Source organism: Chenopodium album, chromosome 1 (assembly GCF_948465745.1).
Source record: "Chenopodium album chromosome 1, dcCheAlbu1.1, whole genome shotgun sequence".
Lineage (NCBI taxonomy): Eukaryota > Viridiplantae > Streptophyta > Magnoliopsida > Caryophyllales > Amaranthaceae > Chenopodium > Chenopodium album.
In genome coordinates this window covers 63,970,352-63,985,331 of record NC_137834.1, presented here as the reverse complement: position 1 = coordinate 63,985,331, position 14,980 = coordinate 63,970,352, and the positions used below count along the sequence as shown (strand labels likewise).

Sequence of the window (14,980 nt, the reverse complement as noted above, 5' to 3'; positions counted from 1 at the left end):
TTTTGTATTTTTCAATTAAAGTGAAATAGACTCAACAAGTAAAGAAAAGCACCAATATCATTCCCCTCTATTTATATATCACATATATAATTAGAGTCCATGTGAAGCCCAAACTCCTAGCCCACTTCTAACTACACTAACCCTACTCCTTACATAGCTTGTTATATCCTCATGAGGCCAATTAATAATGGGCCTCTTACTTGTTTAACCCAATATCCTTGTTGTGTGATTTCATAGAATCCATTCTATTGGGTTTTGAACTATTTAACTAACCCAAAGATCATTTGCCATATTTAGCACCAGACAATGACGACCCTATAGAATGAACTAATTATCTCCATAATAGTGATCCTTAATATATCTAGTAATTGCAGTTATCAAAGACATAATTCCTTCAAACGTTCGCACCCAATAGTTTGTATTAAAGTAATGTATATCTTTATTGAGTATTCTAATATTGCAAAATGTGTTGGTTCAAAGTTAATGTCTAACAAAAAAAAATGTCTGTTAATATATTTGCATATAAGTTAAAAAGTAAACAAAAACTTTTAAAGAGTAAAAGAAATATCTTTTAAAGTAAAAGATTAACTATTAAAGTAATAGATATTTTTATTCGAAATTATGACAATAATTTTTATGTAACGTGTGTATTTTAGTCCACTTAATGTCATGTGGTGTATATTTTTATTAAATAAAAATGTATGTGTTTTTAAATATCTATTACATGAACAGTAAATGAAATATCATTAAAAGTAAACAAAAAATTGTTAAAAGTAAACGAAGATTATTTGCATACTTGTAACATAAATTATAAATAAATGAGGTGTGAAATAACTTATTTATAAAATGATTGCAACATAAATTTGAGATGAATATATATAACTAAGGACAAATATTAAATTCAAATACCCAATTCTATTATATATAAAATAAAATAAAAAAAGGTAAATGAAATGCATAGAAATCTTAAAGTAAATGAAATGTATTACAAAGTTAAAAAGAAAATGCTTAGAGTTAATTTAGTGAACAATATTATAATAAAAAAGGTATTACAAAAAAAGTAAATATTTTTATGAACTTCAATGCAAATTTAACATCAACTACATCAATCTAATAATGAAAGCCTGCCTATTTGGTTGACCTAGAATAAATTAACAAAAACTATAGATTCATACACATTCTTTTATCTCTCTTTCCCTCTCCTAAAAATTATGCAAATTTGACTGACACTTTATTTGGATAAAAAGAAATAGAAGGATAAGAAGAGAAGAGAAAGGGAGGGGGACAAATTCTCTTGTTTGGGCAAAGGATTGGGGGGAAGGAAGGGGAATGAGAGGGAGAGATCTATTTTCCCTTTCTTTTTAATAAGCATAATCCCTCTAAAATTGGAGAGATCTAGAGGAAAAATGGAGCTCACCTCCCCCTTCCTTTCTTTTCCCTTCCCTTCCTCATTTTCCCCTCCCCTTCCTTTCCTTCCTTCTTTGCTATCCAAACAAAGTATAAAACTTAGGAAAATTTGTAAATTACCACCCATAAAAGGGTCCTATTTTGAAATTACCACCCATTAAAAATTTTATTTTAAAAAATCACCCATTAAATTAAAAAACATTACAGATTACCACCTTTTTTTGGAATTCCGGTGGAAAATCCGATTGAGGGCCCCACATTATTAATTTCCCTCCTTTTTTTTCATTTCCCTCGACCTAACCTTCTGACTCAAACATTAAACTCAAAAAAAACATCTTCCCTCATCAATTTCTTCAATTAATTCATGCAAAAACATCAATCTTTCCCCTCTTTCTTCCATTAATTCTCTGTCAACATTGCAACTACCCCTTAAGGGTTGAATCAGAACCCTAATTTTTTTTCTGCAAATTGGGACCCTATTTGTACTTGCATTTGCTGTTGAATTCGCCATCTTGGTGTGTTTTCTGGGGACCAAAAGCGCGTTGGTCAAGCTCCTGTCAAATGGTGATGTCAATGGCGACACCTGAGGTAAGCAATTGGGACCCTTTACAATTTAATTTTGTAATTGTTTGTTGTTGATGGTATATTTGCAATTATGTGCAAACTTAGGGTTCAATGTTTAATGGATTATCTTCATGTTTGTTTATTATTGCAATTGGAACTGTAATTGCTATTTAATTGGGGGAATTGTTTGATTCTGACTCACATGTGTTGAATTGAATAAACAATTGTGTTGGGTTTGCTAAACTCTTGAATTTAACCTTAAATTAGTCAGTAATGCCTTCATTATATGAACAGGTCCCTGATAATGAGGAATATGTGGATGTTAAGGTTAGATTAGGTGGTGGGTTTGTGAAAAAAAAAAATTAAAGGGAAGGAATCTGGTTATGTATGATGGAGGATGGGAGTTTTGGAGGCATGGCTGTAAAGTGAGTGAAAACAGTGCACTTGCTCAGAGAGTATTTCATTTGGGGGTTTGTTAAGCTAGATTTGCATGTGCCTAGTGTGTGGAATATATGGTATAAAAAAAATGAAAGCTTTGGTCAAATGGCAAAAGGGAAATTGTGAATGATGAGGAAGTTAAGGGCTTTTTAGAGACAAAAAGTAAGGATGGCTTTGTTGTACTTTACTGTACTAGCCAAGAAGAGTGTAGGGCTGTTAGTGTAGAACCCATTGCTGTTGAGCCTACCCAAAGTAGTCAAAACACAGTTGCCAAGCCCAGTGAGATTAGAAGAAGCCCTAGGTTAAAACAACAAAAAGACAAGGGGGTGGTAGAGGGTGATAAAGAAGCAGATAAGGTTGCAGATATGGTTATAATAGAGAGTGCAAATAGGAAGGGGAAGCAAGGTGAGCAGGAAGGTCCTTCTACTTCTAGGGGGAAGAAACTGAAGGGAAAAACTCAGGGAAAAAGAAGATTAAAGGGGGAGTGCAAGAAGAAGACAAAGAGAAAGCTTGAGCTTAAATCAGGATCTGGATCTGATTCTTCTGGTTCTGATGACACTAAAATAGATTGGGAAGTAGGGGAAGAGGAGGGTGAAGATGAGAGATCAGAAGAGGCTAGACAATTGGAGGACAGTGGGAGGCAAATTTTAGAATAGGTGAATGCAAGTTTGAAGGATGTGCAAGATAAGCATGAAGAGCAAGTGTTTTTGCAAAGTGAGCTGCTACAAAAATAGGTAACTCTGCAAAGAGAGTACACTTAAGATTCTGAGGAGTTGGATAGTCCTAGAGCTTCTAATGATGAGCATGATAACAGTCCTTGGTTCCATGCTTCAACTGACTTCAACAGGCCAATTCAATTGGTGAAATACCAGAAGTTCATTAACAACACAGTGGTGAGGAAAGCTCTCAGAGTTCATGCCATTGAAAACAGGTATGAATATTGGTATTTGCATAATGACAGTAGCAAGATTATTGTACAATGTAGGAAGAGGTGTTAGTGTAAATGAAATGCAAAAAAAATGTAGACTTCCTAGTTGTACATGTGTTGGGGGTAGGAGATGTCACTTTAGGGTGGTTGTTAGGAGGTATGTAAACCAAGATTTTTAGCAAATTAAGAGCTTGAATTTGAAGCATAATTGTCTAAGAGTTAGGAGCAATCACAACTTAAATGCTGAGTACTTAGCTGAGAAGTACATTGAATAGTTTAGAACAGATCCTGTGTGGAAAATTAAAGCTTTTAGAAGGAGAGTTTTAGGGGACCTTGGGATTAAAATTACCTACAATAAAGCTTAGATGGAAAGGGAAAGGGCTAAACTAATGATTTATGGCTCAGCATCAGAACAGTATGCTAGAGTTTGGGACTTTGGGAAGGCTATTATTAAGCATAGCCCTGGTTCTGGTTGCTGTGTAGTGGTTGATGGAGTAGAGAAGCCTAAGCCTCCATTATTTTTGAGAATGTACATGTGTCTTGCACCTTTAGCCAAAGGGTTTTTATCTGGTTGTAGACCATTAATTGGGCTTGATGGCACTCATATGAAGGGTCCATACCTAGGACAGATCCTAGTAGTAGTTGGTAAGGATGACAATAACAACATTTACCCTATTGCCTGGGCTACTGTTGAAATAGAGAACAAAGAAACATGGATTTTCTTCATTGAGGTTAATGCATACCCTTAAAGATGAAGATGGAGGACTTGGGTATAATTTTATGTCTTATAGACAAAAGGTAACCCTACTTTGACAATTGTAGACACCTAAAAATGTCTCCCCAAAACCAAACCCGATGATGAACAACCTTTCACCGCCATTATTGGTCGGGTTGAGTATTTAATTTTTGGAGTGCTTAAATCCATATTTCCATTTCATAAACCAACCCAACTTCTATCTCATTTCCCCAAATCATAACTTATTTTCCTCTTTTCGTGCCTTTAAACCCAAAATAATTCATTTCGTGTCCTTTAAAATCATTCATTTCGTATCCTTTTTATAAAAAATTTTAATCCAGTTTATTTTGGTCCATAATATGGGTCCAATGATTGAATAGTTGGATGGGGCTTGAAAAGAGCTTTCCAAAGATATATTATAAGCCCAAATCCGAGTTATAACGAATAAGTTATGGCCAAAATATTAAGTTGAGCACAAACCGAACCTAAGCCCACCTTACCTACGACCCAATGATCATATGGAGGGTCCAAAAGCATTAATCCCAATCCTAAACCAATTAGAATTAATTAGAAGCTTCTATAAGTTTCTAAAAGATCTTAATTATCCTTTTTGAAAAGATAAGATTAAAGAGTTTGAAATTGAATAAAACTTTTCTTTTTGAAAATCCTATTTCTATCCGAATTGAAAGACGTTCAAAGATAGACAGATATTATTTTCGTGCCTCATAGTTTTTATCCAAATTTTATTTGGTTGGATAGCCCTTGAAATTATCTTTCCAATGATATATTATAATATCAATTCCGAGCTATAACGGAAAAGATATGAATAAAATGTCAAACTCTATCCAAAACTGACACCGTCTCACTATTTCGGCCATATCTTTTATTCTACAAAATATTTTAATCTGATTCCAACTGGGTTAGAAAGTATACTTCAAGCAAAAACTTTTGCATGCCCCCGGTTTACAATAATTTTATTGTACATCGAACATTTTTGCGAAAAGTGACCCTTTTCTTTACAAAAGTGACCCATATTTTCACAAAAGTGACCATTTTTTTTTTTACAAAAGTGACCCTTTTTTATTACAAAAGTGACCCATATTTTCACAAAATCGACCCCTTTTTTTTTACAAAAGTGACCCTTTTTATCACAAAAGTAATTAAGCTACGTATGCAAATTACTAAACAAAGTATCAAAATCTCACTGTTTTTTTTTTTGTTTTTTTCAAAAGTAAGACAAGTATTATTTTACTTTGATTCCAAATTTTTTGCTACTGCTTCCAATTACCATACAAGCATCGTCACCATCATTACCTTCGGAAGCAAGGAACGAAGAGCTTGATGCCGCAATCGAAGGAATGAACGGCCAAACACTCAACAACAGTCAGATCACTGTTTACGAGGCTCAAGCTCGCGGCAGTGGTGGCTTTTGTAGTGGGTGAAAAATTAAATGAACATACATACCTTGAAATTAGCTATAGAAGATGAATCATTGATAAAAACAGGAAAATTTTGTTACAAAATCAAGATATAATCGAAAAAAAAGAAGGAAATTAAAGAACAAAGAAGAAGTGCAAAGGAGAGAGAAGAAGTGCAGAGGAAAGAGATGAAGAGCAGGAAAAAAAATCAAATAGAAACCCATGAGGAGAGAAAAAAATAGAATCATGCGTATGTAAACTTTCGCACGCCATCGCCGTTCATTAAGTTATTGTAAACCCGCTTTTTTTAAACTTTTGTGTACTTCAAGAGCTTTCCAACGATATCTTATTCATCTTATTCCGATTTCTGTATCAAAAGATATGATAAAAACAAAAACCGCAAAAACTGCTGTCTATCGCAAGAGTTTTATCCGATTCGAATTCTTATCTTTTCTTGATTCTTCGACCTTCTTGTTTCTCTATAAATAGAGGTCATATCTCCCCTTTTTTCTATATAAATAGAGGTCATAAAATAATTCTCTTCTCCCTCTTTAGCCTAAATACTAGCCATCCTATTTTCTCAAAATACTTCCCCTAATTAAGCACTCCAAGGAGTTCATACAATACCCAAAGTTCTATACTTAAACCAAGGCGTGAAAGGTATAATTGACTGAGGGTTTGGACCAAATCAACTCTACTTTAATTTAATTTTCAATTTGATTTATATTTTTATTGAAGTTACTAGCAATTTATTCATGATGTAGCAATTTAAAGGAACGCGCGGGATGTGAGTAATTAATTAATTTAATTACTCTTTTTTTTAATTTTAATATTGCTAGCATCATGATTAGGTTATTTTATTATTTGATTTGATTAACAATTTTTTGTTAAATTGCTTCCAATATTAATGTTTATTCTATTATATTTATTATGATCACCATATTGCATGTTAAAGGGAATACGTAATTGAAAATCACGCCTAATAAGATAATTTGGACAACCGGTTTAGGTTCCTTTTTAATCTTGTTATTAAATCAAGTGATCACAATATTTTAGAATTATATGTTGCATTAATATTAAACCAATTTAGCTTAATAATAGTTTGGAGCAAATTGAATATTTTGTTTGTATGCCTTTGAGATCGCAGGAATCACTTTTCACTATAAGAATCGAGTAGAGGCCAATACGGGCAAATGTGACTCCATGACTCACTTCGTACCATCATCCCCGATCCTCCTTTCGTGGTTCCGAAACATATGGAGTTAGTAATCTCATGGATTATGAATGGGGTGTAACCTTCACGGGTCAATCGTTGTTGCCTTCGTTGTCCCTTAATCGTGGTTGCCTTAAATGATCCGTGAACGGTTTACAAGTTCCTTAAAAAACTTGTTGGCGGCTCCCTACTTTCCTTATTCCTAATCGTATTATGTCAATTCCCACTTCCTATGAGTGCCAAGAATATTCACAACATGCTTTTAACGTAGGCGCACTTCGAGCGACGCCTACAATTTGGCGACTCCACTGGGAGGATTCTTAGTTATTTATCGATTTGAGTGATCGGTATTTAATTAAGATGAGTGGATGAGACTTGAAAGATTCTTGAATTGTATTCCTGCGATTTAATTGGCATTGTCACATATTCATATGATTTTTTTTTTAGGTTACCTATTTTGCCACAATAGTACGTGTTCTACGTATGTGGCTAGCCCGGGGGATTTATGCTCTATCAACCCGAAAACGCTCATGGCAATAAGGGTTCATCCGAGTTTTTAAATCCACCCAAACCTTGGAGTCGAGTTCGATTTCATCACGAACTCGCGGAGCCGGCCGTTGGCATACACCCTCAAGGGAGGCTGCCTTACTAACGCGTCCAAACTCTTAACCATGGTACCCTTTGACACCCAAAAGCTTGACCATAGTGGAACATAGATCTTGACTCTAGGTTGCGAAATTCATTGCATCATTCGTGACGATGTGCTTATATGTGCATTTTTTATTGATTTTTTTTAATTATTTTTTTTATTAAACCCTTTTTATTTATTTATTTATTTATTTTAGAGTCGAGTCATAGATTTTTTTTAATTTTTAAGTCACCCGGATTTTTATTCTCGTATACTGCACAAGATTCAACTTGTTTTGGTCATAGCCGGAGTTCTAGAAGAGTTACGTGCCTTACAGTCTATGGATCTGTATCCCCGATTTTTATCTTTCATTTGGAGCTTGTTTCGTCCTAATCAGAGTCACAGATCAAAAGTTATAACCGATATACTACAACATGTCCAGTTTAGGTGTCTTTTTAGCGTTACCTTTTTTATTTTATTTTTAAAAAAAAAAAAAAATCATGTCAAGCTTGTATTAGCCAACTCCTTTAATCCGTGTCAACTCGTATAACATAGGATTATAGATTTTTTTATACCCATGAGTCCTAACTCTTCTAGAATTCTAGTCCTCTTTCTAATTTCTTGTGATTTTTTGTGCTAACCTTAACATGTGTTCTTTGTCTTTGATTGTGGTTGATCTTATTTATGACTAATGATTGCCAATGGATCGTTTTCACCTAGTAAATAGCATAAACATTAAAATTGGACAAAATTAATCAAGTTAGTTTGTCTTTTAGTCTTCCGTGCTATTTGGTCATTGGGTCTTTTGTTTTTCACAGCATCCTCATGTCTAGCCATGCAATCATACCACGAGTCTTAATAAACTCACCTAATCACACATGTTGAGTCGTTGCACACACTTTGTCTTCGAGTAATGCACTATATTGTTTATGATCGTATATTAGGATCATGCATGCGTCGTTTTCCATCGTAATAGGAATGAGTACAATTTTTCCCATCAGTTTTCAAAATTGTTTCATACACTCTTCCTTTCCAATTCGATTATTGAGTGAATGCATTAAGTGAGTTCATCCTTACACAGTACTCGAGTTCAAGAATCACTAGTTAAGAGTTGGAAGAATAAGGGGAACGTCATTCCTTCCTTCTTTTCTTCCAATCAAAGCATCAGCAATAACAAAATTCTTGTTCCTCTGGCAGTAACAAATAATTCATAAGCAACCATGAAGACGAAGCACAAGACAAGTCTCTATACAAGATTTCATTTTTTTCTTTTTTCGTTTCATCCTTTATCCCCTAATAAGTCTAGCATAGGTTCTCCTTATCCTTATGTCTATATGCCATGTTTCATAAATGAGCATCTCTTTCTTACATTCGATCATGTGATTAGCAAAAAAAAAAAAAAAAAAAAAAAAAAAAAAAAAAAATTACCGAACTAAACACAAGGTACACCAATGATTTTAGGCACCTTTGCAACCCTGTCATTCCCTATTAACCGTTCAATCACATTCCATTTATTCATCAGCCATTTTGAGCCTCGTCTAACGTTTAGCCTTCATTTCCTCAATCCACATTCACTTAACCCTGGGATTGAAGATGTGTAATTGTATAACATTCAAAAAGCAAGTAAAAAAAAGAAGAAGTAGCAAAGCAACAATAAACACAATGTCTAAAGGCAAGTGTTCCAATGTCTTTGATATGAACACGTCTCAAATTGCGTCTCTCATCGAGTGCTTGGTACCGTGCCTGAGAAACATGAATGCTAAGTGAGTGATGGACCGCATGATCTGAGATTGCCTACATTGATTCAAAAGAATGAAAGAAAAATAAAAAAAGAAATTCAAAACAAATATATATATATATATATATATATATATGAAAAATAAAACTTGCAAAGTCTAATACATAATTTCATATCTTGGGGGCTTCTCTCGGGTCTTGAGCCTTTTACCCCTTTCTTCCTTAAACCTTAAGCTTAACCACATTACTACCCTTGAAAGACCTCTTTGAGGTGTACACACACTTGTGCAAAGTTCGGTTAGAGCTACGTTGACCTGATTCCTAACGGATACGTAGGAAACCTCACATCGAGGTGCGGCCACAATCACATTCATATCCACATTCACATTCATATCCACATTCCATTCATATTCACATTTATATTCATACCCATGCTTGATTGAGTCAAAGAATATCCAATGCTTACCCCTACCCATTTAGAGCTAGACTTGGGGGCTTGAACCCACATCATTTAGCCTACCCAGCCTGAAGAGTCATCATCTTTGACTCTTCTCACATCTATTTCCATCACCATAACCCTTGCAGCCAACCTTAGTATCACATTCACACACTTTACTCACACATACATAGCCATATCATCTTTCCCTTAGGAACCCTTTATCGTGAAATCTTGTTTCCCTACTGTACATGCTTCATCATCTTTCAAGACAACATTCATTAGAAGAAACGTTGTATACTTGCTTAGCTTCCTGACCTGAGCAATATTCATTGTTTCACGCATCGCATAATGTGCTGAGCAACATTTTTAATCATACAAAGCATATCGTGCTTAGCTCCTTGACCTAAGCAACGTTCATTATGCAATAATCACTTTATCTGTATACGTGCTTAGCTTCCAAACCTAAGTGACGTTCAAGATTGTTTCTTTACACCATATATGATGCTTTGCTCCATAAACCTAAGTTCGTTCATCGTGTCACATGATGTAATTGTCCTTAGCCTCCTGACCTAAGGACATGCATCATGCATACATTACTTTCAAGAAAAGCAATTCAATCTATGTGATTCATTTTGTCTTTCTCAACGAGGAAGTTCAAAACTTCTTTCCTTTTCTTTTGGAGAAGTTCAAAAACTTTTTCAAAATCTTCTCATCGAGGGAAGTTCAAAAATAGAAGTTCAATTTTCACGTCTTTCTTTTTCGGGAGAAAGTCAGTACCCTCCACTCCACTCATGACAAAAATGACGGAAAATTTTTGCTTTTGCATTTTTAATTGCTTGTGTCAGTGCACACACTCACTCAAGACACACACAATCACAAGTCATACACATGTCATGTCATGTCAAGTCAAACTTGGTCAAGTCTTTTGCTTTTGCATTTTTAATTGCTTGTGTTAGTGCACACACTCACTCAGGACACACACAATCACAAGTCATACACATGTCATGCCATGTCAAGTCAAACTTGGTCAAGTTAGTTGGTCAAGTCAATCACAGTATATACGAGTCCCTTGGCAAATTTTATTTTGCAGGTTTTATCTACAGCCCACGTCCGGGGACAAGCGGACCATCTACAGCCCACGTCCGGGGACAAGCGGACCAACTACAGCCCACGTCCGGGGACAAGCGGACCATCTACAGCCCACGTTCGGGGATAAGCGAACCAACTACAACCCACGTCCGGGGACAAGCGGACCATCTATATCCCACGTCCGGGGACAAGCGGACCATCTACAGCCCACGTCCGGGGACAAGCGGACCATCTACAGCCCACGTCCGGGGACAAGCGGACCATTTACAGCCCACGTTCGGGGACAAGCGAACTAACTACAGCCCACCTTCGGGGACAATCGAACCACCATCATTTCATGACGCAAGGTTCTCGATACACAGAGACTTGCAATCTCATCATCTGTCGACTTTCCTCAAGCATGGAAAGTGTCATCCGGTAGGTTTCTTCAGACTTAGAAAGCTACCAAACTCATATGTCGGCTTTCCTCAAGCATGGAAAGCATTTCAATAAACGCCATCCGGTGGATTCCTTCAAGCATAGGAAAATTCCAAACTCATTTGTCACCGATACACTGGTGTTACATAAGCATTCTATCCCTTTACTCTTTTATCTGTGGAATTAACATTTTTTGTAGGTATCGGCGTATACAGAGTAATTTAGGATCGCAGAACGTCTTAAATAATTCTCCGTCCCTATCAACTACTTTGACTATCGTTTTCGAAACTGACGTTTCTACAAAATCAATCAAAGTGGGGGCTTCTGTAGACACCTAAAAATGTCTCCCCAAAACCAAACCCGATGATGAACAACCTTTCACCGCCATTATTGGTCGGGTTGAGTATTTAATTTTTAGAGTGCTTAAATCCATATTTTCATTTCATAAACCAACCCAAATTCTATCTCATTTCCCCAAATCATAACTTATTTTCCTCTTTTCGTGCCTTTAAACCCAAAATAATTCATTTCGTGTCCTTTAAAATCATTCATTTCGTATCCTTTTTATAAAAAATTTTAATCCAGTTTATTTTGGTCCATAATCTGGGTCCAATGATTAAATAATTGGATGGGGCTTGAAAAGATCTTTCCAACGATATATTATAAGCCCAAATCCGAGTTATAACGAATAAGTTATGGCCAAAATATTAAGTTGAGCCCAAACTGAACCTAAGCCCACCTTACCTACGACCCAATGATCATATGGAGGGTCCAAAAGCATTAATCCCAATCCTAAACCAATTAGAATTAATTAGAAGCTTCTATAAGTTTCTAAAAGATCTTAATTATCCTTTTTGAAAAGATAAGATTAAAGAGTTTGAAATTGAATAAAACTTTTCTTTTTGAAAATCCTATTTCTATCCGAATTGAAAGATGTTCAAAGATAGACAGATATTATTTTCGTGCCTCATAGTTTTTATCCAAATTTTATACGGTTGGATAGCCCTTGAAATTATCTTTCCAATGATATTTTATAATATCAATTCCGAGCTATAACGAAAAAAATATGAATAAAATGTCAAACTCTATCCAAAACTGACACCGTCTCACTATTTCGGCCATATCTTTTATTCTACAAAATATTTTAATCTTATTCGAAATGGTTTAGAAATTATACTTCAAGAGCTTTCCAACGATATCTTATTAATCTTATTCCGATTTCTGTATTAAAAGATATGATAAAAACAAAAAACGCAAAAACTGCTGTCTATCGCAAGAGTTTTATCCGATTCGAATTGTTATCTTTTCTTGATTCTTTGACCTTGTTTTTTCTCTATAAATAGAGGTAATATCTCCCCTTTTTTTCTATATAAATAGAGGTCATAAAATAATTCTCTTCTCTCTCTTTAGCCTAAATTCTTGCCATCCTATTTTCTCAAAATACTTCCCCTAATTAAGCACTCCAAGGAGTTCATACAATACCCAAAGTTCTATACTTAAACCAAGGCGTGAAAGGTATAATTGACTGAGGGTTTGGACCAAATCAAATCTACTTTAATTTAATTTTCAATTTGATTTATATTTTTATTAAAGTTACTAACAATTTATTCATGATGTAGCAATTTAAAGGAACGCGTGGGATGTGAGTAATTAGTTAATTTAATTACTCTTTTTTTTAATTTTAATATTGCTAGCATCATGATTAGGTTATTTTTTTATTTGATTTGATTAACAATTTTTTGTTAAATTGATTCCAATATTAATGTTTATTCTATTATATTTATTATGATCACCATATTGCATGTTAAAGGGAATATGTAATTGAAAATCACGCCTAATAAGATAATTTGGACAACCGATTTAGGTTCCTTTTTAATCTTGTTATTAAATCAAGTGATCACAATATTTTAGAATTATATGTTGCATTAATATTAAACCAATTTAGCTTAATAATAGTTTGGAGCAAATTGAATATTTTGTTTGTATGCCTTTGAGATCGCAGGAATCACTTTTCACTATAAGAATTGAGTAGAGGCCAATACGGGCGAATGTGACTCCATGACTCACTTTGTACCATCATCCCCGATCCTCCTTTCGTGGTTCCGAACCATATGGAGTTAGTAATCTCATGGATTATGAATGGGGTGTAACTTTCACGGGTCAATCATTGTTGCCTTCGTTGTCCCTTAATCGTGGTTGCCTTAAATGATCCGTGAACGGTTTATAAGTTCCTTAAAAAACTTGTTGGCGGCTCCCTACTTTCCTTGTTCTTAATCGAATTATGTCAATTCCCACTTCCTATGAGTGCAAGCATATTAACAACATGCTTTTAACGTAGGCGCACTTCAAGCGACGCCTACAACAATGTATATGTTTTATTTCATTTCTATTCTGCACATGGACTACTTAAATGACTGGTGTTGCTCATTTTTTCTTTGTGAACAGGGATTGCTAGAGGCATTGCATGAAGTTGTGCCAAATGCAGACACTAGGTTCTGTGTTAGGAATATATGGGCTAGCTTCATACTGCAGTTCAGTGGCTCTACATTTAAGGAGTTATTTTGGTCAGAAGCCAGAGCAACTACCTTGGTAAGCCACTCAACTAAGTACCTAATAGTTACAATATGTGTTCACATGCTTTGAGTTACTTGTACTATCCATAGACTAGGTTCTTTGATATGTATTTACTTGTATTTTTTCCCCATTTTTAGTTTGATTTTGAAGTTGCCAGGGAGTCAATTAAGTTTCTATCTGAAGAGGCCTATGAGTACCTTGCTGACATCCCACCAAAACACTGGTCAAGACATGCCATTAGCTCATTCCCAAAGTCAAATATGATTCTCAACAATGTCTGTGAGACCTTTAATGCTGTTATAAAAGAAGCTAGGGATAAGCCTATTTGACACAAATGGAGTGGCTAAGGAGGTATATGATGAAAAGGAACCATGACAAGTGGGAATGTTATCAGAAAATGGAAGGGAAAGTCACTCCTTATGTGAAGAAAACATTTCAAAGAATTGAGCCTGTTGCAAGGCATTGTATTGTTCAAGTGTCTAGGGATGATGCATATGAGGTTGAGCTGAACTCTGATCTAGTTACAGTTGACCTTAGCAAAGGTACATGCACCTTCTATCACTAGGAGCTTACATGTATCCCTTGTGTCCAGACATATGCATGTATCATGGACAAAAGGGAAGACCCTGAAGACTATGTGGACAGTGCATACTCTGTGGACACATATATGTTGGCATATAGGTATGAAGTTCAACCAATGCCAAGCCCACACCATTGGGAGAAAGTGAAGCTCAGAGCACCACTGCCATCAGAATCCAGCCAGGAAGACCAAAATCCAAGAAAAGAAAAATGGAACAAGGAGAAGAAGGTGCTCAAAGCCAACAAGTGCAGTAGCCTCTCAAGAGAAGAAGCACTTGCAGAAACTGTGGGCAGCTAGGACACTATGCCAAAAGTTGCAAAAACCTTACAGTAACTCCAATTGCTGTGTCTTTACCAAAGAAAGAAGGAGGGAGACCCCAGTCAGACACTCAGTGGGTGAAGCAAAGAAAGAAGAAAGAAGCCAGAGCATTCCAAAAGGTACTTGTAAAAGCTTTGAATTGTTTTTGTTCAAGCCATGGTTGTGTGTTTCTGTATTGTGCACAACTAACTACAGTTTTGTGTAATTTTTTTTTTTTAAATACAAGAGAGTGCACTTGATGCTACTGCTGGACCTAACAGCATTGGGAACAAGAAATTCCCACAAGAGCAGTACAGGAAGCAACAATTGTAATACCCCATATTTTCATACGTATTTTCTAATTAATTAATTAAGAATTATTTTATAAAAAGGGTATTTTAGTAAATTCATTATTTGGAGCCAAAATAATATTTGAATTTTGGCGTCAAATATAAGTATTTAATCATTTGAATAATTAATTATTTTCATATTTCTAAATTAATAATATAGGTTTA

General features: G+C 35.2%; 1 protein-coding gene across 1 annotated transcript; it reads left to right on the top strand.

Annotated features, from left to right (window-relative positions):
- The first annotated feature begins 3,702 nt into the window (after window positions 1–3,702).
- Window positions 3,703–13,917, top strand: LOC145634241 (uncharacterized). The gene is made up of 3 exons (XM_081685665.1): window positions 3,703–4,068; window positions 13,460–13,603; window positions 13,726–13,917. The coding sequence occupies exons 1-3, from the start codon at window positions 3,703–3,705 to the stop codon at window positions 13,915–13,917; spliced, it is 702 nt and encodes a 233-aa protein (XP_081541791.1).
- Window positions 13,918–14,980: the final 1,063 nt, after the last annotated feature.